This window comes from Balaenoptera musculus, chromosome 11, assembly GCF_009873245.2.
Source record: "Balaenoptera musculus isolate JJ_BM4_2016_0621 chromosome 11, mBalMus1.pri.v3, whole genome shotgun sequence".
Classification (NCBI taxonomy): domain Eukaryota; kingdom Metazoa; phylum Chordata; class Mammalia; order Artiodactyla; family Balaenopteridae; genus Balaenoptera; species Balaenoptera musculus.
Genome location: NC_045795.1, coordinates 40864776 through 40889600, shown reverse-complemented (window position 1 = coordinate 40889600; position 24825 = coordinate 40864776). Strand labels below are relative to the sequence as shown.

Below are 24825 nucleotides of genomic sequence, written 5' to 3'. Positions count from 1 at the left end.
AACTCAGACTCTCGCACAGTTTCCGGAAGCTCCTCATCAAGATCGCTCCGCCCCTTCCGACTGGTAGCGATATAGTGCTGCTACGTCACTTCCGTTCTCTCTTCCACTGGAGGCCTACACGCCGCCGCTGGGGCCGCCGCCATGGTAAGACTGGAGTCGGTACGGGGATCTGGCGACATCGGAACCGGGGCAAGGAAGGTCTGCTGTCAGGGGGCGGAAAATGTCCTACCCTGGGGGCCTGCAGCTTTCTGTGTGGAGCCTTGGATCGCACCCCTGGAAAAGGACGACTAAAGACATCCAGTTCTGGGGAGTGGGGCCGGAGGAAGTCACTTCCCGGGCGCTGGAAAGGCTTGGGTGTGAGTGGGGACCTCCGGCCTCCGCCACTCAGAGTGTACTTTGGGAACGGGCAGGAGACGTGCTTCCTCCCGGAGGTTGCGTTTTTCCCAGCCTGAACACTTGATGCTCCTGCTGTGTGCAGGACTGAGGAGTTTTTTGTGTCGTGAAAACCTGACGGGGGCTTCTTGCTCTCTGTGTGACAAGCTTAACGCTCGTGTTTGAGGTTACGGTTTAATGGTAGTTCACGGTGTCTAATTTCTCCCCGAATCTCTGTCAGTCTCTAGTAATCCCCGAGAAGTTCCAGCACATTTTGCGAGTACTCAACACCAACATCGATGGGCGGCGGAAAATTGCCTTCGCCATTACTGCAATTAAGGTAAAGTAGGGTAAGGGCTGCTTGGGTTGTAAGTGAAACCTGGGTTGTTAACAATTGAGCTGTCGTTAAGGCAAGGTGGAGGAAGTCCCAACCAGATCACCTCGTCTGCTGGGTAAAAAAAGAATGGTTAAGAGCGCAACTAGTCCCCTTAACCCCTTAACCACATTTGCCCCAAAAGGTAAGTGATAAAAGCCAAAGAATAGTCTCAGGTGAAGCCAATGTATTTCACCTAGGGGCTGGGGAATGGGTTTGGTTGTCTACCTGAATTCACTAAAAACTTCCTGGACCATCAACCATCAATCAGCTTGTAAGGTCCGTGCTAGATTTGGTTTCTGCCCCTCTCCCCCAGTGAATCATTAACAGCAACCCTTCCTGGAAAATGTGTATATCCTAGGAATTGGATAATTGTACATTTTGAAGGGTGAGTAGAAATGCCGAGAGATTCTAAGTTGGGAGATGGGAGGTGTCACTGTGTCATGACAGGACACCATTATAAGTATTTTATAGATAGGTTGTTAATTTAAAACAGTATATCATAAGCTTTTCTTTATAAGATCCATCGCATTTACTTTTTCATTCTGTAATTCAAGGAGCACAGCTTTCATTCTTAAATGGTACATATGAAGACTGCTTCCTTCTGTTCTGTGAAACTAGTAAGGCAGTGTGAAATACAGTACAGGCTTACCTCATTTTATCGTGCTTAGCAATAATGTGTTTTTTTGTGGCAACCCTGTCTCAAGGAAGTCAGTTTTCCAACAGCATTTGCTCACTTGGTGTCTCTGTCACATTTTGGTAATTCTTGCAATATTTCACACGTTTTCATTGCTATAGTTGTTAATGGTGATCTGTGATCAGTGGCCTTTGGTGTTACTATTGCAAAAATATTTAGACTTGCTGAAGGCTCAGGTGATGGTTACCACTTTATAGTAATAAGGTATCTTTTAATTAAGGTATGTATGGGGTTTTTTGAGACATAAGGCTATTGCTCCCTTAATAGACTACATAAGTTTTACATGTGCTGGGAAACCAAAATATATTGTGTAGCTCCCTTTATTGCAATAGTCACTGTTTAGCATGGTCTGGAACTGAGCCCACTGTATCTGTGAGGTTGCCTGTTCCCTTTTTAAAGGCTGTAGATGAGATAGTGAAAATAAAAGATGAGCATGGTTAGTAGGATGCTTCTGTTAAACCCTTCCTCTGCCTCTTTGAAATTAATTAGTTTGTTATTTGTTACCTTAAGTATGTGTCAACCTTTGTAGTCAGCTTAAAACAGTTTAACCAAAGCAGTTTCTGATACTTAATGAGTATTTTGATAAGAAATCTTTTTATTAACTTGATGGCCTACTTATCACTGGGAAAGATTAGATATAGACAGGTACTAGGGCCATTGCTAATTGTGTGGAAAGTCAGCCTTTGCTGGCTCTTCCTCTGGTGAGACAACTGAAGCTTGCAAGTGGTCTTTTGCGGGGGGGGGGGGCAGTTTTTAGCTATTACATATAGTGCTGTTACAAATGTTCTAGTACATGTACATAATACGTTCTTAAAGAACATCCATCTACATTTCTGGTAGGTATATAGGACATGTATATGTTCAGCTTTAGTAAGTACTGCTAAACAGTTTTCCAAAGTGGTCGTATCAATTTACACTTTCTACCAGAAGTGTATGGGAGCCCTGTTGCTCCACCACCTTTGCAGGTGGTCTTTTGTTAATGATCTGGAATGTAGGGCGGGGTAATACTTAGAAGTTGGAAGAAAGTTGCCTGGGGGGAGGTTGAGTATAAGGAGGGGTTCCTCAAAAAAATGTAGTTAGAGGAGCAAGGTTAATTGGCCAGGGAAAGGTGAAGTATTGAAGTTGGCACAAGCAGAAGAGGGTATTTGCTGAGAGGTAATACACACCTGCAAGGTTATTCTGTGCCATGATCCCTTTGTTGTTTTGTTTCCATTTGTACACTTTTGCTATGAATATTCCTTAAGGCTGGTTGTTCTGCTCTTTCTCTAAATAAGGATGATAACTGTTGTCTGTGGATTGTTTGGAAACATGGAGGGGGTCGGAATTGGCCACAATGACTGGGTTTCAGAGACTAGTATGAAGTTAGTATCAACTCTTCTGTTATATGGTCCAGGCCCTTGAGATACAAAGATGAGAAAGTGATGATTTCCTGTAGTGTACTCTTCTGGATGGAGACAATAAGGGTGGTCTGCTTGGGGCAGAGTAAAGGGGATCTGGGGGTCTAACTTAGGAAGTTGGCAAGCCAGTATCTAAATAGGGCTTTCAAAATCTTAGCTTGACAGCAACTTTTTAAAGAACTTGTTTATGGAAAGTTTTAAACACTTAAAAGTAGAAGGAAGAGAATTAAAGTTTGAGAGAGACTTAAGATCCTGGTCTCTTCCAAATCAATCTGGTAATTTGACTCCCTGGGCACTTTCTTACAGAGAGGAAATACCATCTATTTCAGTTTCCTGGGGCCCTTGTAACACAGACTGGTTGGCTTCAAACAACAGAAACTTAATCTCTCAGTTCTGGATGCCAAACATCCTTGGTTTCTTTGTGTTACAGCTGCATCACTCTAGTGTCTCGCCTCTTATCACATGCCTTCTTCCCTCTGTGTCTGTGTCCTCTCCTTTGATAAGAACACCAGTCATTGGATTTAATCCAGTATGACCTCATTTTAACAAACTATATTTCAAAATAAAGTAACGTTTTGAGGTTTCGGATGGACATACATTTGGTGGGACACTATTCAACCCAGCACACAGTCCTTCACTATCCAAGTCTATTTGGCTTGTGAATTCAGGTGGCAAGGAGTACCAGTGGTGGTGGTGATACGATGTCACCGATTTAAGTGTTCGTTTATTTTGATCGTGCAGTGACCTGCCCAAAGGATCATGGCGCGTGGCCCTTAGACATCGTGAGCAACTGACATTCCTACCCCTTAATCAACCCTATTAATTGAAAATACCCTAGTCTTGCTGCCTTGGTGCTACATCAGCTCTGAGGGACATCAGCTTCATCCTCCACGATGCAGAAATTAGGAGGTGCCATTCTTGGGTGCTGCTGTATTGTCTTAACAGCAGCATTTACAACTACGTCTGTATGTTGGGCAATGTGGGAAAAAAAGATTCTGCTTTCAAGGGGTATCTGCCCCAAGTTCTCTGGTCCAGCCCTGCCTCTGAACAAAACTTTTTCTCTTTTAATGATTAGGCTTTGTATCTGGAAAAGTATAAGGCACTAGGTTATTTTAGGACCTACCTTTCTGTGCTTTTTGAATCATGGGTCTTTAAAGGAAACCCAGAAAATCAGACTCATCCGACTCTGAAACCTTTCCTCAGGGTGTGGGGCGAAGATATGCTCATGTGGTGTTGAGGAAAGCAGACATCGACCTCACCAAGAGGGCAGGAGAGCTCACTGAGGATGAGGTGAGGACAAGGAAGGGGGGCTAGGGGTTGGGCCTATGGGGAGGGGGCGGGGAGACCATCTGGACCTGACCCTTGTCCTGCCTGCCAGGTGGAACGTGTGATCACCATTATGCAGAATCCACGCCAATACAAGATCCCAGACTGGTTCTTAAACAGACAGAAGGACGTGAAGGATGGAAAATACAGCCAGGTGTGTATTAAGATGGGAGAGATTAGAGAAAAGCAGGGTGTCCAGTTAGAATTGGTCATAAGCCAGGGGGTAGAACAAGCATACCTCACCATCTCCTCTGTATCCAGGTCCTGGCCAACGGTCTGGACAACAAGCTCCGTGAAGACCTGGAGCGACTGAAGAAGATTAGGGCCCACCGAGGGCTACGCCACTTCTGGGGGTGAGTGGGGTGGGGGCTCATCTCTGCCTGTCCCTAGACTCCCAGGGAATTCTCATGCTCTGTCTTTTCCCAGACGTTTGTTTTGTATGGTGTAAGACCTGTAACCCTTCTCTTTTCTCACCTGCAGACTTCGTGTACGAGGCCAGCACACCAAGACCACAGGCCGCCGTGGCCGCACTGTGGGCGTGTCCAAGAAGAAATAAATTTGTGGGCATTGTCTGTTAATAAATAGTTTATACAGTTATGGCTTCCTTCTTTATGGTTCTTTGCATTTTTCTGGAGACACTAATAGGGAACATGTTCTCACACTGGGCCCTGTTGGTCATTTTCCCTCCTGCTTGATTTCCCCACTCAGCTGCCCAGTGTCCTTGGTCTTGGTTAAAGCTATGCTGTTGCCACTCCCCACTATGGGAAGCAACGTTTTACTTAGTGGTGCCCGCTCTCCAGGTGGGTGGGAGAAGGGGCAACCAACAGGCTCATCCTCGAGGAGGAGCCCTCATGGTTTTCAAGACTAGGCTCCCTATTGTTGGCTTGCAGGGTGTTGAGGCTTGTGTAGGTAGTTGAGCCTAGCGGGTTGCCGCTTAGGTGAGTATTTCCAGGTCTTTACCACCCTAGGTTTCTGCGAGTTGGTGGAAGATGCTGATTTTGGTGACCCGGAAGAACTGAGCAGCAGGGCGGGGGTGGGTGGCGCATGGTTGCGAGGCAGCCGCTGCCGTTCCGGCTGCACAGCGTTCGCCCGCTGTGCCCGAGGCCCGCGGGTCCAATTCCATTCTTGCCCAGTTTCGGGAAAGACCCCACTTCTGCACCACCCGCTCCCTCCTCTCTGCATTCTGCTTGCCGCGCGCGGCTGCGAAGCTTCTGACAGGGTTGCTGGGGACGCGCACGCCACGCCCTCCCAGCGAGAGGGGCGGGACTAGGCCGCTGCCGAGGACGGGGGAGGTGACTGGTGAAGCGGAAACCCGCCGGCCATGGAGCCGGGCCTCCGCGGCCGAGCCGACAAGGTAACCTCCCCCCAGCTGCAGCCATGGGCCCCGCCGCGCCGCCTCCCGCGCCGGCACCTTAGGGCGCTGGTACAGGCCGTACCCTCGGCCCGCCCCAGCCCTGGCATGGCCGGTTAGGGACCCAAGTGTCCTAGAGCTGCACTCTCCGCCCTCTAACCGCATTCCATCTTTCCCTCCAGGTCCCCTCTGACTGCGCCGCACCATGCGCCTCAGCCTCTTCCGGCGCCTCCTCCTGGCCGCCCTGCTGTTCGTGATTGTCTGGGCGCTCTTTGGGCCCTCGGGCATCGGGGAGGAGCTGCTGAGCCTCTCGCTAGCCTCCCTGCTCCCAGGCCCGGCCTCGCCGGGGCCGCCCCTGACCCTGCCCCGCCTCCTGATCCCCAACGAGGAGGCGTGCGGCGGTCCCGGCCCCCCGCCCTTCCTGCTAATCCTGGTTTGCACGGCCCCGGAGAACCTGAACCAGAGAAACGCCATTCGGGCCTCGTGGGGCCGGCTGCGCGAGGCCCGAGGGCTCAGGGTGCAGACTGTCTTTCTACTGGGAGAGCCCAGCTGGGGCTCGCGCGGGAACGACCTGGCGCGGGAGTCAGCGGCCCAGGGGGACATAATGCAGGCGGCCTTCCAGGATTCCTACCGCAACCTCACTCTCAAGACCCTCAGCGGGCTGAACTGGGCCGACAAACACTGCCCTGTGGCCCGCTACATCCTCAAGACCGACGATGATGTGTTCGTCAATGTCCCCGAACTGGTATCAGAGCTGGTCCGGCGAGGAGGCCGCTGGGAGCAATGGGAAAGGGGCATGGGGCCCCTGAGAAAGGCGAAAGTTGGAGATGAAAAGTGGGAAGGAGGCCCCACCTTGGCGAGCCAGCCCGTGCCTCTCTTGTACCTGGGCCGTGTGCATTGGCGGGTGCACCCCTCTCGGACACCAGGGGGCAAGCACCAGATATCAGAGGAACAGTGGCCTCCCACCTGGGGCCCCTTTCCCCCTTACGCCTCAGGCACGGGCTACGTGCTATCGGCTTCTGCTGTGCAGCTCATACTGAAGGTAGCCAGCCTGGCACCCCCTCTGCCACTGGAGGATGTCTTTGTGGGGTTAAGTGCCCGACGAGGAGGCCTCGCCCCAACCCACTGTGTCAAGCTGGCTGGTGCCACCCACTACCCCCTGGATCGGTGCTGCTATGGGAAATTCCTGCTGACATCCCACAAGTTGGACCCCTGGGAGATGCAGGAAGCCTGGAAGCTGGTGGGTGGCTCTGACGGGGAAAGAACTGTACCCTTCTGCTCCTGGCTCCAGGGAGTCCTCGGCATCCTCCGATGCCGGGTAATAGCCTGGCTTCACAGCTGAGACGGCCTGGGTGCCCAGGAGAGGGGCGAGGAGCTGAGAGTCCAGCCAGCACCCTCACCACCTTCTCTCTCCGGGGCCCAAGGCAGAGGCTCTAGCTGGCTGCAGCTGATTGGTTGCCCTACATCAGATGCTTAGTCTGTCACTGAAGACTGAGGGATACAGGAGACACCTAGGGGGCTGCCTGGCCTGCCAGCCCCAAAGATGGTCATCAGGAAGAGCCACACATGCTGGGTTGTTCTCTCCAGCCACGGCAGGGGAGGGGCACAAGCCCCTCAATAAACTTGTCTCTTTTCCTCTTGAGTACAGTGTGGTCCTCACCAGGAGTCTCAGATCACAAACCTGGGGAGCCTGAAGGCTACCAGAGCCTGCTGGATGGAAAGGACATCTCCAGGGATGTGGGAGAGGGAGGAGAGCCTCTCCCTGGAGGAAGGCCCTAGAGAGCCAGACTAAAGCCACAGCGACCACAAGATAGGGATGAGGGTAGAAGCAAGACACCACGACCCCTCGCGTCCGAGAGCAGCCCCAGGCCGGACATGGGAAGGGAACAGGTCCACGGGATGACCCAGACATGTTATCCAAAAACCCACCTTCCTGTTTAATACCAAGCTCTCTCCCCGCCACCCCCAGGAGTCAGCTTTCCACCCCCTGTCGGGGAGGGGGCTCACTGCTCCCTCCTCATTCCAGGGAACAGGTCATTCCCCACAGGTGCTCTTGGGGAGAGAATGTTGTTCCCAGGAACCCCTGGAGCCTGGCTCAGCGCACAAATCTGTCCAGGGCAGATGGCCGGGCCCCCGCGGGCTTGGCCTTCTCTTGCTTCTGCGGCTGCTGCCCCAGGCTCTGTCGGACTTTGTCCTGGAGTGGGGAGAAAGGGGCGAGGTGAGAAGTAGCAGGCTGGCAAGGCCAAAGGTACAAGCAGGAGGGCACAGCCCACAGGCCGCCCGGCCCATCCCCAGGTGCTCACTTACCCTGTGTTCCTCATCCATGACCTTCCTCTTCCTCTTCACCAGACTTGCTGTGGAGCTGCGGCCCTTCTGCTTTGGCTTTGGCTGGAAGGGAGGCTTGGTGTCGGGATCGTAGCCCTGAGGGAGGGGACAGGAGTGAAACCTGAAACAGACTTCCAAGGCAGGGAACTGCACTTCTGAGGACATGGTGGGGACAGGATGTGGGGGTGAGGAAGGCCCAGGCCCTCGGGGGCCTGCTCCGTACCAGCCTCTCTAGCCGTTCCTTCTTTTCCTGCTCCAGAGAGATGACATCAACCTCTGCCAGGGCTCGTGGGTCCAGACAAATGAGCTCTGCAGGTACCTGGGTGTGTCACAGAGGGACAGGAATCCGTAAGGAGCCACAGGAGGGTGACACCAAAGAGGGCTGGAAACCAGAGACGCCGCTGAAGCCCACTCTTCCCAAGACCCCCGGCCCCAAACCACACGCAGCCACTTCCTCACCTTCTCCAGTAGGGCCTTCACCTCCCACTCCTGGCGCTGCTTCCGGCTCCTGTATGGGTTACTCTCCAGGCCGTCGAAGTTGGGCTCAGCAGCCCCTGGAGGGAGGAGGAAGCACGGAACTGTAAACAGGAACCTGCTCCAGCCTGAGCAAGCCCCTGGCCCCCAGCTGTCTCAGGGTCAGGCCCATTCCAGCTTCCATCCGGAGGTCATCCACTTAGAGCTCCAGCCCTGCCCACTCACCAGGGACCAGCATGCTGGTGATGCCCCCGCCGTGCCCCACTCCCAGCACATCTTCAAAGGGGCAGAACTGAAGGCCATGCACGTGGCCCGAGAGCCGGTGGGTGAGGTAGGGCTGCTCCAGGGACGGCGGGCTGGCCTTGCCCTGTCCTGCCCATATGTTGACCACATCGCCCGTTCCTGCAGCCAGCAGTCCCCGCTGGGAGAAGGCCAGGTGCCCTGCTCCCTGGGGCAGGGTCCGAGCGCTCAGAGGCTGGAACGTCCCTCGCAAGTCAAAGATCTTCAGCTGGTGGTCCAGGCCAGAGGTGGCCATGTGCCTGGGGGCAAGGGGGGGTGATTAATCCATAGTATGAGCTTACTGGGCAGGCCTGTGGCCAAGTCCAGGCATCAGGTCTGGTTGAGGAGAAGAAGACCAACAATGACAGTAATCACTACCATCACACCACACACCCCACGCGCCTCCTCTCAGTGAGGCATCACGCAGCTGTACTATCTTCATTTCCCTTTTACAGAGAAGAAACGGAAGCTAGCTCAGAGAAAGGAAATCACGGTTGAGTGGTAGAGCTAGAATTCAAGTCAGACCTGTGTCTTTAGTGTCTCTGCTCTTACCCACTCACGACACGTGAATGAAAGGGAGGACACACACGACAATCTACACCCAGGTGTGAGGTCCCACCGCATAGACAGGCAGCCCATCAGTAAGCAGCGGGAAGGGCTCATGGCAGTGGTCAGGGAGGGCTTCGTGGGATTTGAGCCATTCTAGGTAATTCTCAAGAAAGCACAAGAAACAGAGATGCATGTATAACAGGTACAAATGAATGAACATCAGAGCGTGGAGACAGGGAGATGGAAGCAGGGGTTTGTTTTCCGGGCTGGTGGGAAATAGGGCCAGGAGGGCCAGGAGGGGACAAATTGCAGGGGCTCCTGAAGGTCGGACGGGATATAGTTCCCAAAGCTGCTCTCTGGCAATAACAGGCCACAAGGTGGAGACTGCATGGACCTGAGAAAACCTCCTTAGGAAGCAAGGAAGTGACGCACTAGAGGGCCCTGCCCCGCCCCCTTCCCTGGAAGGAGGGTGGGCAAGGTTGGTGACCAAATCCTCTCAAGGAAGCATGGACCATGCAAGTCATTTACTTGCAGAGGTTGGAGTTTCTATTGATGTTCAAGTTGCTCCTCAGGAAGGCTGAAGGGGGACCAGCCAGGCCAGGGGATGTATGTTTGCCAGAAGCCAAAGACCCTCCTCTTAGCCTTGGCTGGGAACCCAGGAGGAAGACACTAAGAAGGAGTTCCTACTTGAGCAGAGACTTGGCCTGTGATGGGGCCAAAGATAGGCCCAGCTGGATACTTGTCCTGACAAGACAAACAGGGCCCAGCTCCACCCTAGGGAGAGGCCATCAGCACAAACCAGGACTTCTGGAGGGCTCCTGGGACACAGGGTCACACCCTTCACTGAGCCAACAACTCAGGAGCACACGCTGGCTCTTGCCCCAAACACACCCAGCTCTGGGATCCCCTGTGCAAATGCCCACCCAGTGGCCAGATGGGTATCCAAGGCCACACTACCACGCTACTGAACTTGCAAGAAACACCTCAGCTTTGCGAGTCCAATCCAGTCCTAATGCAAGCTTCCAGAAAGCCAGCTGAGGACGACAGTCAGCCTCATCTCTGGAGCCCCTGTGGCTGGTCTGAGGCACCCCTGAGGAGGACCAGAGCTAAGCCGGGGTGGGCCTAAGACCAAGGACCAGAGCTGTCTGGTGTCAGGCTGTTGACCAAACCTCCGTGAACGAAGTGATGGAGCCCTGAGCGCAGGAGTAGCTGACCCAGGCAGCCCGGGGAAGGCCAAGTCCAGCTCAGGTCCAATGGCCCACAGAAGGCAGAAGACCTCAGGACAGGGCCCCCGACACTCCTAGCACCAGACTGGCACAGACATGGAGTAAAAGGGGCAGATGCAAAACACTTGTCCACAGAGACACAACTATGGGGGGCCCAGGAGGCCTGAGCATCTGGCAGGCTTTCATAAGTTGGTAGCCACTGGGCTTTTCTTCTTCCTGATTTTCTATCAAACAACTTAAAAGTAAGGTTGTGGAGTTAATACTTAATGTAGAAGATTCCTGAGCAATGGTGTAAAAAGAGGAAAGCCATGTGGGAAAGAGTATTCTGACATCAACACCCAGGACACACAAGAAGGAGGAAGAACCGGAGGCTAGAAACTGTGAGACAGCGAGAAGGGTGAGAAACAGACCTTGGAGGGACCCTGGAGGGGAAAAGCAGTCAGGACTTCACAGCGGTCGTGAGGCGGAAATTCAAAGCAGACCTGCCACCCCCAACCCTTCACATCACCAGCCAGACCTAAAGAGGACGATCGTCTTTGACAAAGATGATGAAACACAGCGCTCCCTACCCACCAGGCACCATGATCAACTCTATAGGCCTTAACTCACGTTCATGCCTACAACAGTTTTCTAAGCTAAGCCCTGGGCTTGGCAAACTACGGCCCATGAGCCAACAAAGCCAGCGCACCACCTATTTCTGTACAGCCCACAAGCCATAAGGAATGGTTTTTACATTTTTAAGTTGTTGGGAAAAAAAATCAAAAGAAATATATTTTGAAACATGAAAATTATTTGAAAACTCCAATGTCAGCAACTACAAATAAAGATTTATTGGGACACAGTCACACTCATTCAGTTACTTGTTCTGTGGCTGCTTTTTGTGCTAAGACAGCATGGTATCGTGGTCAAGACTGACACCACGTAAAGCATCTCACTTGAGAGCGTTTCAAGTACCACTCATCTCATCATCTATCTGTGCGAAAAGATGTTTGCAAAGATAACATATGCAAAATCTCTCAACAGATCGTCATCTGTAGATAAACATTTGCAATTGAGTTGGATGATTTGGGACAATAACTTTCAACCCCAATTAAGCCAAATGTTATTCTCAAAAACAGGAATCCAATTCTTCTCATGAGTAGACCTGTATTACAAAAATATTGCATTCAATTATTTTTCTAATTTCACTGCTTAAAAATTTGCAATCCTTTGTTTCCTCTTGTTATTTAAGGACCTTCGTAAATCACTCAGTTATGCCCCGTTGCCAACAAAGCCTAAAATACTTACTATCAGGCTCCTTACAGAAAAAGTCTTCTGGCCCTTGAGCGAGACACTCATATCCCCAGTCTCAGGGTGAGAACAATGTGTGGTACACCGAGGTCACCTAACATGCTTGCTGACGTGGCTGGTCAGGGATAACACCAGGATTTAAACCCAAGCAGCTGGGCTGCAGAGTCTGTGGTCCTTCTACTCCTTTCTGCCCAGCTGTGACACACACACTGCCCCTCACCCCCCAGCACCTCAGGCCCAAACAAGTGACTTACGTGCCTGTAGAATCTACTGCCACAGCCCGGACCCCACCACGGTGACAGAGAATCTTTGCCAGTGGCTCCTTCATGGCTGGGCTCCATAAAGACACAGTCCCTGGGCATCAGAGGAGAACTTTAGTTACTAAAAGGGCACTGAGGTGATTAAACCTGGGAAAGATGGGGACTCAAGGCCAAGAAGTAACGAGAGGGAAGCAGAGGAGCAACCTGAAGGGACCCGTTAAAAGCAAATATAGAAGAAAAGCAGAGGCATTCCCTGGCGGTCCAGTGGTTAGTACTCAGAGCTTTCAATGCCGAGGGCCCAAGTTCAATCCCTGGTCAGAGAACTAAGATCCCTCAAGCTGCAAAAAAAAAAAAAAGAAAAGAAAAGGAAAGTAGGACAGGATGGTCAGGGTCAAAGTTCACCCAGGGACCGACCATTGCTGTGTCCCAGTTGGATGACGGCGTTGTAAGGGTTCTGAGTCATGACGTCGAGCCGACCAGCCCGAGCATTCAGAGCTGCCACAATCTTTCCCACTGACACATCCAGGTAGGTCAGAAACCCTGTCTCTGACTAAGAGAGAGAGAGAGAAAATGAGTCCTGATTGCCCTCTGTCCTTCCTCTACTGGGGCCCCAAGGGAGGATGGTCAGTCTTCTCAGGGGCTGCCACCCGGTCCCTGTGCTCTGCAGCCACTCACAGCTGTGGCCAGGAGGAAGTGGAAAGGCAGGAACTCAAGCCGTGTGATGCGGTCACAGCGGCGGATGCAATGGAGCTCGATGCCCTGGTTGTCGTAAATGTGAAGCCAGCGGTTCTGGGCGACAGCAAGCAGTGCCTCCGAATGCAGAAACCTGGGAGGAGCGGAGTAACAATACAGTGTGAAAGGGAGTCACCGGCTATCATTCAATCAGGGATAGGCTGTCTCAGCCCCACCGCTGCTGACCGAGGCCACTGACCGGATGTCCCGCACCGCCTCCATGACATTGATCTCGCACATGAGCTTCTTTGTCACCCAGTCAAGGGAGGCCACATGACCCCGGCGCCCTCCGAAAGCCAGGTGTCTGTTGTAGTTGGAGGACAGGCAGGGTGTCAGTTCAGGGGGGCACCTGGGCTCAGAGGTCTGCCCCACGCCAGCTCCTCCTCGCCAGGTGACAGCAGAGATGCTGCCATACACGCTCACCCTCACATGCAAGCAAATCACAAGACCCTCCCCACATCAACAACCCAGACACACACTGGTATGGCTGAGATGGGCAAGACTGAAGTAACTGGAATTCCTTACCTCCCAGTTCGAGAGTAATTAAGCCTGTAGGGTCCAAACTGCCTCAAGTTCAAGTCAAAATGCTAGAAAAGAAAGAAAAGAAAAAAAAGAAAGAACTGGCTCCCTTTGGTAATTTTTTTTCTAGTCCCCACTCCCATCTTACTCTGCATCCATCAACCCACTGGCCCCTTTCCCATCCTCAGGCTCACTTTGGCTGCACTTGCAATGTCCACAGCCTCCACGATATCAGCCTGGCATATCTTTGCTGTGTCCTCCCCATCCTCTCCTTCCAGAAACCTGCAAGTGAGCATCAGGGGTGCATTAAGGCTTCCTAATATGAAATGGGTGTACCAACATAAAAATGAGAAACGAGAGCCCCATGAAGCAGGGGCTGGGGAGGCCCACATTAGGGTCCTAATGAACTCACCCAGGTTCCTCAGCAAGCAGCAGCTCAGAACGAGCAGCTTTGACACTTATTTCCTCTTCTTGAGCTTCAGCCGCCTCAAGTCGGCTCCGGATTTTGGTCTCAGAACGTGGCAGCTACAACATCGTTGGTGGAGAAGGAGTGGGAAAAGAACCAAGGGATATGGGGGTCACCGGAGAGCCACCTGGCCCCGCCTCCATCCAACTCACCCAGACACTCCCTGCCTGCAACCCCTCCCCACTCTCCGACTGGTCCTCACCTTTTTGGATTTGTCAATGCGACAGAACTTCTGAACCACCTCCACAGGGACGGGGGCGGGGCCTGCAAATGGGTCCTGGGCCTGGGGCAGGCAGGAGGCAATTAGGAAACAGGCTCAACCCTCGTACCCTCAAGCACAAGGCGACTTGCCTTGCCACCCTATCAGGTCCCAGGCTCACCCCAGACAAGCTCCGCTGAGGCCCTGGACTCCTCCGTTCCCGTGGTTTCTTCGGGACCTGGGGCTTCTTGGAAATCCGAGACTTCTTTGTGCTGTGAGTGTTCTTTGGCTTCTGGGGGCGGAGCTCTCGATTCCTCTTCCGTTTACGAGGGGGACCTGGAGAAGCTTCGGCAGCGGTCGGAGTGGTCTCCTCCTCCCAGTATCGCCGCGGTTTCTGCCGGCAGATCAGGATCCCCGATAGTCCGCTGCCCCGCCCCTCCAACCCCGCAGCTAAAAACTTCCCTTCCACCCCAAGGAGGTCACTACCTTCTTCTTGCCCTGAAGTTTGTCTTTCTTGGGCGGGACACGACTGCCCGGCTTGGGGACCGTCTCCATCTAGCCCACTCGAACCACGATACACGTGCAAACTCCTCTCAGCTGTCCCACAATCGGATGGAGAACTCCCGGAAGTTCTCCGACCCTCATCCAATCAGCGCCGCCCCAGGTCTAAGGCCTTCTAGGCGCCATCTTGACTGAGGGCGCGCTCGCCACTGAGGGCCTCCGCGGGCCTTGGCCCCGCCCTCCCGTGCAGCAGCTTATGCCCGAGTAATGAAAGAGAGGCTGTCCGGGGCCAGGACCCAAGCAACCGTGCAGTTTCTTTTTCCAGCTTGGTTTCCCCATCTTGCCTAAAACCTTCCAAATCCAGTCTTTTCAGCGGAATGCCGCTCATTAAACATGTTAGAACTACATTTCCCGGCATGCGTCAGACGAAAGCTTCCGGCGCTGTCTTTTCCCGGCATTCGCTGTTTACTTCCGGGTTTACCAATATTGAAGGGAGAACGTGAGTGGGGCAGGGTTTCGGTTGAGGGGTTTGGGGTCCTGTTTCACCCGCCACCGGGGTGGAGCAGATATTCCGGACCCGGAGAGACTGCAGTGTCCCGAGAGGCTGCCTGTCAGGAGGGCTGTCATTTCCGCAGGCCAGAAAAGGGAGCTCGGGTACCTTCCAGCGTGTGAGACCCAGCGCCCCGCTCCCGCTCCCCGCAGGCTTTCGTCCCCGCCATGGCTGAGCTAATCCAGAAGAAGCTACAGGGAGAAGTGGAGAAATATCAACAGCTACAGAAGGGTAAGGGAGCAGGGTCGGTGTGGCCTCGCCCCAATTCCCTCACAACCCAAAGCCATACCCAGACAATGTGTTCTGCCCTGCCCCCACCCCACCCCCCTACTCCCGGCCCCAGCGTGCGGTTCCATCCCCACCTCTATACTCTTACCATCCACTGACTCGCTGCCCCGTCCTTGGCCTACTTCCTCAACTGCATCTTTTTCTTATCAGGATTTTGGGGGTCGGGTGGCGCATGTGATGTGTCTAATAACGTCTTTCCTCCCACCCGCCAGACTTGAGTAAATCCATGTCAGGGAGGCAGAAACTAGAGGCACAACTAACAGAAAATAATATCGTGAAAGAGGTGAGAGACTGGGACTTATGGGGTGAGGAAGGACCTGTCCTGGCAGTAATTCTGATCATATATGTCCCACCCCTCCATCAGGAACTGGCCCTGCTGGATGGATCCAATATGGTCTTTAAACTTCTGGGTCCCGTGCTGGTCAAACAGGAGCTGGGGGAAGCTCGGGCCACAGTGGGGAAAAGGCTGGACTACATCACGGCTGAGATGTGAGTCTTTATTTCACCCCCCTGTGATGTACCTGATGCGTTGGGATAAAGGTGTTGAGGAACCATTGTAGAGTCGCTCTCCAGAGTAGCCCCCAATTGTCCAGTTCCTCCAACCCTTCCCTTGTAACTCCTCTTCTCCATCCTCCCCTTAGATCTCAAGTTTTCCACCAATCTCCTTCTTGCTTTCAGCACCCTCAACAGTAACTCTCACTAATTTCTCCTTACTTGCTTTTTTGCCTTTCCTCAGTAAGCGATATGAATCCCAGCTCCGGGACCTAGAGCGACAGTCAGAGCAACAGAGAGAGACTCTTGCTCAGCTGCAGCAGGAGTTCCAGCGGGCCCAGGCAGCAAAAGCGGGGGCTCCTGGGAAGGTCTGACCCTGTCCTGGCGGGGGTGGGGGGGAGGGGAGGAAATGAGGCAGCTCTAGGGTCTCTACTGTAGCTAATAAAATGTGAAAATACCTGGCCTTTTTCTGACCAGCCGCTTCTGTCATAATTGTCTTCATCCATTCTCCTGGTCCCTTCCACCTTATATGTTTATCACCTGCATTACTCTCTCAGGTCCAGATCCTTGCACTGGAATCTCTGTGTGGCAGAGTAATCCTTCTTTCTTGAGACTAAAATCCGAAATGTCTCAAACCTAATTCTTGCCTGTATGTGGAACCCTTAACTCTTCCTTATCTTGGTTGGAAACATGAAAAGGGCATTTACAACGCAATGATTTTAGGGAAAGTGAGTTTACTGAAGAACTCACAATTCTCTAACCCCAGAATGAAACATGGTGACCCTCCTTTGCTATGATTTCTTGTCATCCTCAAAATAGCCCTGGCATATTAGTTCTTTTTAGTCTCTTTCTTCCTAGAATTTGAGTGTAGCTTAAACTGATTTCAAGCCCCAGCACATAATGTATTGTAATATTGTAAGGTCTCCCAGTTTATACATTGTCCACAAAGTTGTTCTTCCATTTCTTTGTCCTAAAATTGTTTCTTACAAATTCAGAGCCAGGGGTGTTCTTCATGCTGATCACTTTAATTGGGATGGCTAGTACTTGACATGAGTTTGTAGCAACTGAGGAGAAAAATATAAGAGCAAATAAAGGGACCAGGGATGGCGAGGTTGCTGGGGAGGAACAAACCATTCTGAGGAAACCGTTTCCACCAAGTCCTTGCTTCCAGCTCTTCATGGATAGAGAACATTGGGCCCCTCTTTTTCCATGGTGTCTACCTTCAGCCAGCTCCCCACCCCCACTCCGAGCAGCTAGTTCGTACACACTGCAAGGACGGGAGTAGAGTTCAGGTAGTGTTTTGGTTTATTAGTGTTGTCACAGTGACAGGAACCCCCAGAGTAGGAAGAGGAACTCCTACTAGAACCTTTTTCTTACCATTCCCTTCCCCTGGGGCTCAGAGCCTCTAGGCTTTTCCTTTCCCCCTACTTCCAGGCCTTTCCTTTCCCCCTACTTCCAGGCCTTTCCTTGGCCCTTAGCATGCTAGGATGTGGCCAGGAATCAGAAACGGATCCTTTTCCCAGCACTAGCTGTGTGCTGCATTCATGGAAAGTGGGAAGCTATACACAGGTATCCGTCTTGGGTACCAAGATTACCAGTTCCCATAGGGCTGGATCTCGGCTGTCTGGTAAACCAGTGGCGCTTCACTGCCCCAGGGTGGTTGGCCGTCCTTCTAGATTTTTTCCCAGTGCGGCAACTGCCACCATTCAGGATGGCTCCCCACATCTGGCACTGCCACCATGAGTTCTAGGAGCCAACAGGGCTTCCTCCTCAGAACAGTGCTCGGGCAATCTTCCTCCCTGTGGCCTTGATCCTGGGAAAAGAACCCCCTCCTCCCTCACTTGGGGGAGTTCCCGAGGCAGAAGGGCCACTGGCGCGGCCCAGTGTAGCAGTGGAGGGCCGTCGCCGCTGCCGCAGGAGGAAATCGAGTGAAGCTCCATCCATAGCGTAGAAGACGTTAGCCGAGGGGGGGATGGTCAGCTCTGTAGGTTCAGAAAGGGTGTCAAGCACAAACACAGTCATTCCCCCCACAACCCCCCGGATGTGGATGCACTCTCCTCCAGAGTCTGTCTGCCCTCCCAGCCTCTGACCTCGCTCCCCTGGGAGCAGCTGCACTAGCTCATACTCTGAAGCCACCGCAGAATCACGATTGTTTTTCTTAAGGACACGACTGATGACACTTGGAGCCTTGTCCTGGCTTGTCACCTGGCAGGACAGCAGACCAAAAGAGCAATCAGTTGGCCATGATGACCTGTGCTTTCCATTTTTCCAACCCCAGGCAGTGATCCCAACCAGAAAAGGTTACCCGCGCCCAAACTTTCGAGCGAAGAGGGAAACCCAACATGGTGGCTCCCTGTACTCCATCCGCCAGCCCGCATAGTTGCTGGGCTGCTCCCTGTGGGGAAACCGCTGTTGGTTCTGAAAATCTAATACAGCCACCCAAAGTTCAAGGTGCACCAGCTAATGCAAAGTAACCTTCAAAAGAAAACATGGTTGCTAAAACCAAAGGTCAATTAAAAGTAAAATCATCCTCCCATTTGGCTGTTGACACCTAAGACATCATCTCTAGTCCCTCGGGACACCATCCTTCACCCCACCTCCCAGCCCGCAGCTCCCTCACCAAGATGCTCTTGTAGACACTGCCGTCTTCCCCCAGCTCCATCTGGACTCGGATGATGCGGCAATCAGAGGACCCTGGCCCAGGCCCCCCTCCCCCATATCCAGCCCCCCTGGAGGCCCCTTCTGCACCCCCACTGAGCGGGGAGCCACAGGAGGCTGAGCGGCGGTGACCTCGAGAAGGCCTCGGGGAGGAAGCGGGGGGAGAGAGGTGGCTGGGGTCAGCGGGACTCTGCAGGGCTGGAGTGCTTTCCAGGGCGGAGTCCAGAGATGAGACAGACGGCCACTTCATGTGCTGGGGACAAACGACACAGGGAACTGGCACGAAGGCAGGGAGGTCAAGGGAGAAAGATTCACGAAGTCAGGGTCAGTGTTGAGATCAGAGGTCAGGAGCGGAGCTCACCTGGGCCAGCCGGGTCAGCAGTGGAGCGGGGGTTCCAGGCACCTCCTCTGCCCCCACACTGGGCCAGTCCCAGGAGACAAGGGGTGTGGGACCTCCAACAGAACCCAGCACCCTGGAGTGGCAGGACATTGGGAAGGTCAGAGGGAGAAGGACAAGTCCCCAAGAGACCACCCTCCAACCACTGACTCCCTCACTCTGTCCACTGCGAGATGACCAGCGTTGGCCGAAGCACCCGCGGGGCAGGAGGGTCACTGGTACTGGATGGCTCCACCTCACAGGACACTTGATGGCTGGGGACGGGGGCAATGGGCAGAGGTCAATGCGTGACACACTGACCCCCACGCCCAGCCTGAGCCCTGGAGTCCCAACCGCACCCAGCCAGTCACCTCTGGGCCTCTGTCAGTGGCCGGAGCCCCTGTAGCCACCGCTGGATATCGGGGTCAGGTTGGAGGTCATAGCCACAACATTTGTTCTGGAGCTGCCTCAGCTCAGAAAGGACAGCAAACTCCTAGGAAGGAGCCCACAGATTGCAGGCACCAAAATTCAGGAACCCCTGACTTTGCCCTCGTCTCCCCTTCCTGGGATGTGGCTAGGGACAGCTAGCATCCAGCCCAAGTGCTCCCCTCACCTTCCTCCGCTTGTCAAAATTGATGTATCCGTTCTGCAAGGATAAAGGGGATGGGGTGAGGGTCCCAACCCTGCCGCAGAGAGAACATGCCCTCTCCCAAACACTCACTTCACTCGGCCTCTCTGACTCCTCCGGCCCTCCCCCTCCTCCCCCTCTCATCCATCATGCCCTAAGCCCCCTACCTTACCCTTTAAATAGAACATCACGGGTCAAAATTGTGTCCACTTTACAGTTGAGAAAATTAGAGCTCAGAAAAGATAAGGAACTTGCCCAAGATCCCAGTATTGGTTTATTTAGCAAACTACCTATATATGCTTACATCTCAGGCATGTTCTGAGCACTCGCCAAACATTAATTGATTTAACTCTCATAATAAAAGGTTGATGTAGATACGTCACTAGTTTCCCATTTACAGATCACTAAGGCACAGGGAGGTTAAGCAAACTTGCCGAAGTAACAGAGTCCTGGCAGTGCTTCTGCCTTGCAGCCCCTTCTGGAAGGAGGTCTGTCTGACCCTGAGGCCTACTCATTCCATTATCGCAATGCATACACACACACACACACACACACACACACGCACACGCACACGCACACGCACACGCACACACACACACACACACACACACACACACCACTGACCTCCAGCTCATCCTTGGAGGCTGCGTCCAGCATCACGAGGTCCTTCAAGAAGGTGCCAAGGTATGGGACCACACCCTGAGATCAGAGGTAAGAGTCAGTCACCCCTGCCATTGATCCAAGGGCTCTCCATCCCTCCGCACTTTCCTATCCCATTGCCTCAGAGAACAAGTTGAATTCTCCTCACCCTGCTGTGCCTCCTCTTCCATCCCTCAGACTGCTTCCACCCCCAGTTAGTCACTCACCCCACCCCGGGAGCCAGACCTCGGGGACTTCTTGGAATTTGGCTCCAGAGAAGGCTGCAGCTTCACCTCCTGGTGGTGACAGAACAAGGAGACATGGGGGTGGGGGGGGGTGGGGGGGATGTCTGGGAATGCCGGGAACAGGCCTCACCTGCAGGAGGAGCTCCCGGCTCTGGGAATAATTATCCTCCTCGGAGAAAATCTGGCAGAGGCTGGAAAAGACTCTGAGGCTGTCCCTGGGGAGCAGGGGGCAGTGGCCTTGAGGAGGGGCCTGGCTCAGTTGCCCCCCTCCCAGCCCTTACCCGACTCCAGTGCCCCATCCTCCCCACCTGGCTGCTTCCCCCCAGGCTGCCCGAAGCCTGTGGATGGGGCTGGATTGCAGGGCCGACACCACAGCATACACTGAAGAGAAGTTTCGGAGCAGACGGCACTCCTGTGGGGTTCACAAGAGGGGGCTGCAGCTGTGGGCCTCTTTCCACACCACAGTCCCCAGTAGGGCCGAGCCTCTCTCCTACCTCTGCCACACGGATCCACTTCTCCAGCAGCCGGGCCCTCTGTGGGGGACGGAGTGGCCGTATGGTCACCTCCCCAGGCCCCTCTCCGGTTGAGGTAGCCCCCAGGACAGAGCTGACCACTGCCCCTGCCACCTTGTTGAACTGTATGACAGTAGCCCGGACAGATGGGCAGAGGTGGGAATGTCCTGGCCGGTCTCTGTGACCCCACAGGCCCCCCAGGCACTGAGAGGGTACCAGATTGAGAAATAGCTCCTGTGGGGCGGAGGTTAGAGGTTAAAGTTTGTAGTCAAGTGAGGTCAGTCTTCCAATATCGGGGGTGTGAGGATCTCAGGTGGCCAAGGAACCAGAGGGGCACAGGGTTTGAAGGGCAACAATCAAGAGGAAAGGGGGCAAGGTCAAAACTGGGTGGACGGAGGAGACTGGGAGCTGGATCAGGAAGGATTGGAAGCACGGTAAGGATCTGGAGTCAGGGACAGGTTAGTAGGGGGCAGGGGGCAGGGGGGGTCAGAGGTCAAGGTCTCACCGCATCTAGCAGGGTCAGCTGTTCGGCCAAGTGGTCAGCGAGGAACACCAGGACATCCGTGGGGTCAGCAGGGGGATCGCCGGGGAGGGCCAGGGGCTTAGGAAGTTCGGGGGTCTGGGGGTCCACCCGGGACCGGAGGTTGCGGATGAGGTCAGCGCCGCCCCCCCCAACACCCTCCCCTGCTGCATACCCTGTCCGAAGCAAGAAGCTCTCAAGCCGGTCAATCTGACCCTTGACCTCAGAGCCAAAATCCTCAGGGTGAGAGGCCAGCCAGGTTGACAATACAGAGATGGCTACCCTGGGAGAAGTGGAATCCGCCAGGGGTCAGATGTCAGGCTGCAGCCTGGGCGGAGGGAACTGTGAGGTTAAGAATCAGGGGTCACTCACCCTTTTGTCCTCTCTAGCTCATCTGTAGGATGAGATTCAAGGGCTTCCAGCCTGGGGAGTGGAAGAGATTCTATCTGTCCATTTTTTCCAAAACGCTAGTGGCTTTGACTATTTGGGCGGGATATTCTGGCTTTAGAAAGCCCAGACATGTCAATGACCCTTGCTCCCTTATGACCCTGACCTGTCAGCCATAAGCCCTAGCAGGGCAGGCGTGGAGGTGAAGGCCCGGTGAGTAGCCAGGAAGGCTACCGTGAAGGTCACGTCAGTCCCTGATGTCCGGGCGTCCAGCAGGTGTCTGACCAGGGCCTCCAGAGTGCCAGCTCGGAGCCTCCGGGAGGAACGCGGGGGAGGCCTCGGGGCCTGGGGGAGACAGAGGGCCAGTCACTGACCCTTTTTTCAACTCTGCCCCTAGATATCTGGGAGAAATCCCAGACCTAGGAGATGATCCAGGCTCACTGTATTAAGATTCAGAGAGGGCAAAAGACTTGACCTAAGTCACAGAGCAGAGTCCGGTCTGCAAACTTCCAACCTGGCACTCTGGCCAGAAAGTTGGCTGGAGGAAGGGGAACTGGGAGGTGGAGGGTCAGAGGTGAGAAGTCAAAGTTATGATCTCACCAAGGGATCAACAGGCCGATACTGGCGACTTGTGACAGTAAAGGTGGCACCATCCTCCTCCTCGTCCCAGACAGACACAGGGGCCTGGAGGAGCAAGGAAGGGGAGGTCAGACAGTTCCACACCATACCCCACTGCCCAACCCTCAGCCCCAGGCCCTACTCCTCCCTCTGTACCCCTCACCTGTTGCGGCGGGGGACAGTACCAGCGAGTACGAGGGGTGGGGGGGACTGGTGACCCCAGGTCTCCCCCCCTGGGGCCCAGACAGCCCCCCGCAAGCCGCCTCAGGGCCCGGTGGAGTCTAGGGGGTTGCCGTGGGGGGCTGGATGGAATGCAGGAACCCTGGTCCTGGAGACCGCTGTAGCCCCTTCCCCCCAGAGCTGAACCCCAGAACAGCGGAGAATCAAGGTGCAAAGGATAGGAGACGGGAAGCGAGAGAGGCAGAAAGCCTGAGGCAGAGACCTTGAGAAGCTGAAACCTCAGTCACAGGCACAGCCGCATGCTCCGCCCTCCCCCGCAGGAACTGACCAAGCCCGAAGAGTTAGTCCTTCCCCTTAGCCCCCTTTCCCCGGGTCCCTCAGCCCTGGAGACCCCCCTCGAGGTGGCGGCTCTGATCCCAGTACAGGAAGGAGAAGGGGAAGTGGGGATGATGTGGGGGGAAGGCTCAAGAGTGTCATGTGACCCAGCCCCTCCCCCAACCGATCCCGAAAAACCAGCCCTGCTAGTCACCCAGCCCTCACCCAGACTCTGGACCCAGGAGTCCAAAGCCTCTGGGCCTCAAATCCAACTTTCGGGGCCTCCCGAGGCCCCAGTCCTACTCCTGGCCAACGCCATTAGTCCCGGGGAAAAGCAGGTGACCACCCGCCACTCAGCCCGGGATGGTCCCTCCAAGGGCCAAGAACCTTGGCTTCGCGCCTCCACCCAGAGCACGGCAGGAGAGGGGGGAGGGGTCACGAAATCAAAGGGTTCCCTCCCCAGTCCCGGAATCAGAGGAGCGGGTTACTGTGGAAACAAACCCCTCCCCGCCAAACAAAAACAGGGAAGGAGACAGGGACCTAGACACCAAGCCCAGAGAGACGGGCACACTCGGGCACAGGCGGAGAGGGCCAGAGACCCGCAGGACAGCCAGACAGACGCTCCTGGCAGGAACAGGGCAGGTTCCTGCGGGCAGGTCCTGAGTCAAACTGCGGCACAGAACCACAGAAACACCGGGGCTCCCCGCAGCGGGGAGACAGGCAGACACCAGCGAGAGGCGCGGAAGTAGCTGAGGCAGGAAGAGATGAAGGGACACAGACACCGAAAGGTGGAGAGTCTCTGAAATATACACGCCCCCTACCTCCCACCTCCCGCGTCTCACCTCGTCGTCTTCCTCCTCCTCCTCCTCCTCCTCCTGCCCCCCGCCCACGCCCCGGCCACCTGGGCCCCCACCCTCTTCGGGGTCTCGACTCCGGAAGCTGCTCAGCACGACTCCCCCGGGGGGGCTCGTGTCCCAAAACAGCCGCAGGGGCCGCGGGAGCATGGCCGAGTGAAGGAATCAGCGGGGTCGGGCCATGGGGGCGCCTGGGGAGAGACAGGAGGGGGTCAGGTGGAGAGTCAGGTGGGCGAGGGGGATCCGGAAGGGAGGTAAGCGGGTGGGTTCTAGGTAACCGGATGGGAGTCCTGCAGGGAGGCTGGGCGGGGGGAAAGGAGGGATACAGGGGTGAAATATGGGGGGCCTTGCATTTTGGGGATGAGGGGGTCACGAGTACGGGAACGGGCAGGGTCACAGGGTGCTCTGGCTCTGACCTGCTCAGGAGGGGCGGGGGCAGCGCGGGTCCCGGGCCGCTGTTCCCGTAGGTCTCCGGCCCCTGATCAAGTTCCCGGACCGAGTCCCTTCCCCGGCTTTTCCGCACCCCCTTGTACCCTCGCCAGACTCCCGGGCCCTCCCGCCCTTTCCGCTCCCCCTCACGTCCGCCCGCTCCGAGAGCAGGAGCCAAAAAGGGAAGGAAGTGAGGACAGGAGCCAGGGCCGCGGACGAGAGGAGCGCTGGACACTCAGGGGCCGGGACCCAGGAGCCCGGGTCTCCAGCTCCGCTGTCCTCGGGCCCCCCGGACTCGGGGATCCTGGAACCCAAGTCGCCCCGCCGTGAACTGGTATAAAGATTTCAGTCTCCAGCCCCCGGGGAAGGGCAGGAGCCAAATTTGACATTCCTCTCCCCCAACATAACCACTAGGCTAAAACTCCCGCGGGAAGCGTTTTAGGCGGGGACGGACACAGTTACTCCAGCCCGCGGGGCTCCACTCCCACCCCCACCCACGCGTGTAGCGCGCCCAAATCCACTCCGGCTTTTCCTGAGAGCCCTGGGTTCCCGCCCCCTCGGAAGGGGGCGGAGCAGGAAACCGCCACGTCCGGTTAGGGACTCGGCGCTCGGGGGTTTCCGACGCCAAGGCCTGGATCTTGGCTCACGTACGGTCACCCCGCGAGGGCCGGCTGCTTGAGGGCGTCCTGTCCGCCATTAGTGGCGCCCGACCCCAATCAGTTCCGAAGGGGGATTGGGTGCAGCCGAGGCATTTGAGAGGCGGGGTCGTTGGAAGGAACCACACGTGATTGGAAGTGT

General features: G+C 54.9%; 5 protein-coding genes across 8 annotated transcripts; 3 read left to right on the top strand and 2 right to left on the bottom strand.

The window, feature by feature from the left end:
* Positions 1-60: 60 nt before the first annotated feature.
* Positions 61-4769, top strand: RPS18 (ribosomal protein S18). Of its 2 annotated transcripts, none has more exons than XM_036870193.1 (6): positions 61-144; positions 614-712; positions 4043-4129; positions 4218-4319; positions 4427-4518; positions 4646-4769. In XM_036870193.1, exons 1-6 carry the CDS (start codon positions 142-144, stop codon positions 4719-4721), a joined length of 459 nt encoding a protein of 152 aa, XP_036726088.1. In that variant the 5' UTR covers positions 61-141; the 3' UTR covers positions 4722-4769. The 2 variants fall into 2 exon arrangements, with proteins under 2 accessions (XP_036726088.1, XP_036726087.1); XM_036870192.1 differs by having other exon boundaries at positions 97-159.
* A 689-nt stretch (positions 4770-5458) lies between these two features.
* On the top strand, positions 5459-7156 carry B3GALT4 (beta-1,3-galactosyltransferase 4). Its single transcript, XM_036869858.1, has 2 exons — positions 5459-5519; positions 5699-7156. Exon 2 carries the CDS (start codon positions 5722-5724, stop codon positions 6856-6858), a length of 1137 nt encoding a protein of 378 aa, XP_036725753.1. The 5' UTR covers positions 5459-5519; positions 5699-5721; the 3' UTR covers positions 6859-7156.
* A 276-nt stretch (positions 7157-7432) lies between these two features.
* WDR46 (WD repeat domain 46) lies at positions 7433-14478 on the bottom strand. The gene is made up of 15 exons (XM_036869857.1): positions 14322-14478; positions 14017-14229; positions 13839-13919; positions 13583-13695; positions 13365-13452; positions 13177-13238; positions 12851-12955; positions 12595-12745; positions 12334-12469; positions 11914-12013; positions 8541-8854; positions 8301-8395; positions 8065-8160; positions 7824-7937; positions 7433-7710 (listed from the first exon to the last, which is right to left on the bottom strand). Exons 1-15 carry the CDS (start codon positions 14388-14390, stop codon positions 7612-7614), a joined length of 1836 nt encoding a protein of 611 aa, XP_036725752.1. The 5' UTR covers positions 14391-14478; the 3' UTR covers positions 7433-7611.
* Positions 14479-14695: 217 nt separating this feature from the next.
* Positions 14696-16139, top strand: PFDN6 (prefoldin subunit 6). Its single transcript, XM_036869859.1, has 5 exons — positions 14696-14835; positions 14972-15117; positions 15387-15457; positions 15539-15663; positions 15911-16139. Exons 2-5 carry the CDS (start codon positions 15054-15056, stop codon positions 16038-16040), a joined length of 390 nt encoding a protein of 129 aa, XP_036725754.1. The 5' UTR covers positions 14696-14835; positions 14972-15053; the 3' UTR covers positions 16041-16139.
* Positions 16140-16670: 531 nt separating this feature from the next.
* Positions 16671-24164, bottom strand: RGL2 (ral guanine nucleotide dissociation stimulator like 2). Of its 3 annotated transcripts, none has more exons than XM_036868137.1 (18): positions 24015-24162; positions 23587-23789; positions 22232-22315; positions 21798-21976; positions 21617-21667; positions 21230-21527; positions 20707-20958; positions 20521-20624; positions 20343-20427; positions 20195-20263; positions 19953-20027; positions 19314-19346; positions 19072-19193; positions 18880-18975; positions 18686-18797; positions 18287-18577; positions 17757-17871; positions 16671-17648 (listed from the first exon to the last, which is right to left on the bottom strand). In XM_036868137.1, exons 2-18 carry the CDS (start codon positions 23746-23748, stop codon positions 17437-17439), a joined length of 2340 nt encoding a protein of 779 aa, XP_036724032.1. In that variant the 5' UTR covers positions 23749-23789; positions 24015-24162; the 3' UTR covers positions 16671-17436. The 3 variants fall into 3 exon arrangements, with proteins under 3 accessions (XP_036724032.1, XP_036724034.1, XP_036724033.1); XM_036868139.1 differs by having other exon boundaries at positions 23658-23789; positions 24015-24130; XM_036868138.1 differs by lacking the exon at positions 17757-17871 and having other exon boundaries at positions 17518-17648; positions 24015-24164.
* Between the last annotated feature and the right edge of the window lie 661 nt (positions 24165-24825).

Coding starts and splice junctions, on each gene's coding strand:
- PFDN6 (XM_036869859.1), top strand. CDS start 15,054: ATGGCTGAGCTAATCCAGAAGAAGCTACAGGGAGAAGTGGAGAAATAT. Junction 15,458..15,538: donor AAAATAATATCGTGAAAGAG/GTGAGAGACTGG, acceptor CCCCTCCATCAG/GAACTGGCCCTGCTGGATGG. Junction 15,664..15,910: donor GACTACATCACGGCTGAGAT/GTGAGTCTTTAT, acceptor GCCTTTCCTCAG/TAAGCGATATGAATCCCAGC.
- RGL2 (XM_036868137.1), bottom strand. CDS start 23,748: ATGCTCCCGCGGCCCCTGCGGCTGTTTTGGGACACGAGCCCCCCCGGG. Junction 19,194..19,313: donor ATTTTGACAAGCGGAGGAAG/GTGAGGGGAGCA, acceptor GCTCCTTCCTAG/GAGTTTGCTGTCCTTTCTGA. Junction 18,976..19,071: donor CCACTGACAGAGGCCCAGAG/GTGACTGGCTGG, acceptor CCCCGTCCCCAG/CCATCAAGTGTCCTGTGAGG.
- RPS18 (XM_036870192.1), top strand. Junction 713..4,042: donor TCGCCATTACTGCAATTAAG/GTAAAGTAGGGT, acceptor ACCTTTCCTCAG/GGTGTGGGGCGAAGATATGC. Junction 4,519..4,645: donor GGGCTACGCCACTTCTGGGG/GTGAGTGGGGTG, acceptor TCTCACCTGCAG/ACTTCGTGTACGAGGCCAGC.
- WDR46 (XM_036869857.1), bottom strand. CDS start 14,390: ATGGAGACGGTCCCCAAGCCGGGCAGTCGTGTCCCGCCCAAGAAAGAC. Junction 13,696..13,838: donor GCATTGACAAATCCAAAAAG/GTGAGGACCAGT, acceptor ACGATGTTGTAG/CTGCCACGTTCTGAGACCAA. Junction 7,711..7,823: donor TCATGGATGAGGAACACAGG/GTAAGTGAGCAC, acceptor TCCCCACTCCAG/GACAAAGTCCGACAGAGCCT.
- B3GALT4 (XM_036869858.1), top strand. CDS start 5,722: ATGCGCCTCAGCCTCTTCCGGCGCCTCCTCCTGGCCGCCCTGCTGTTC.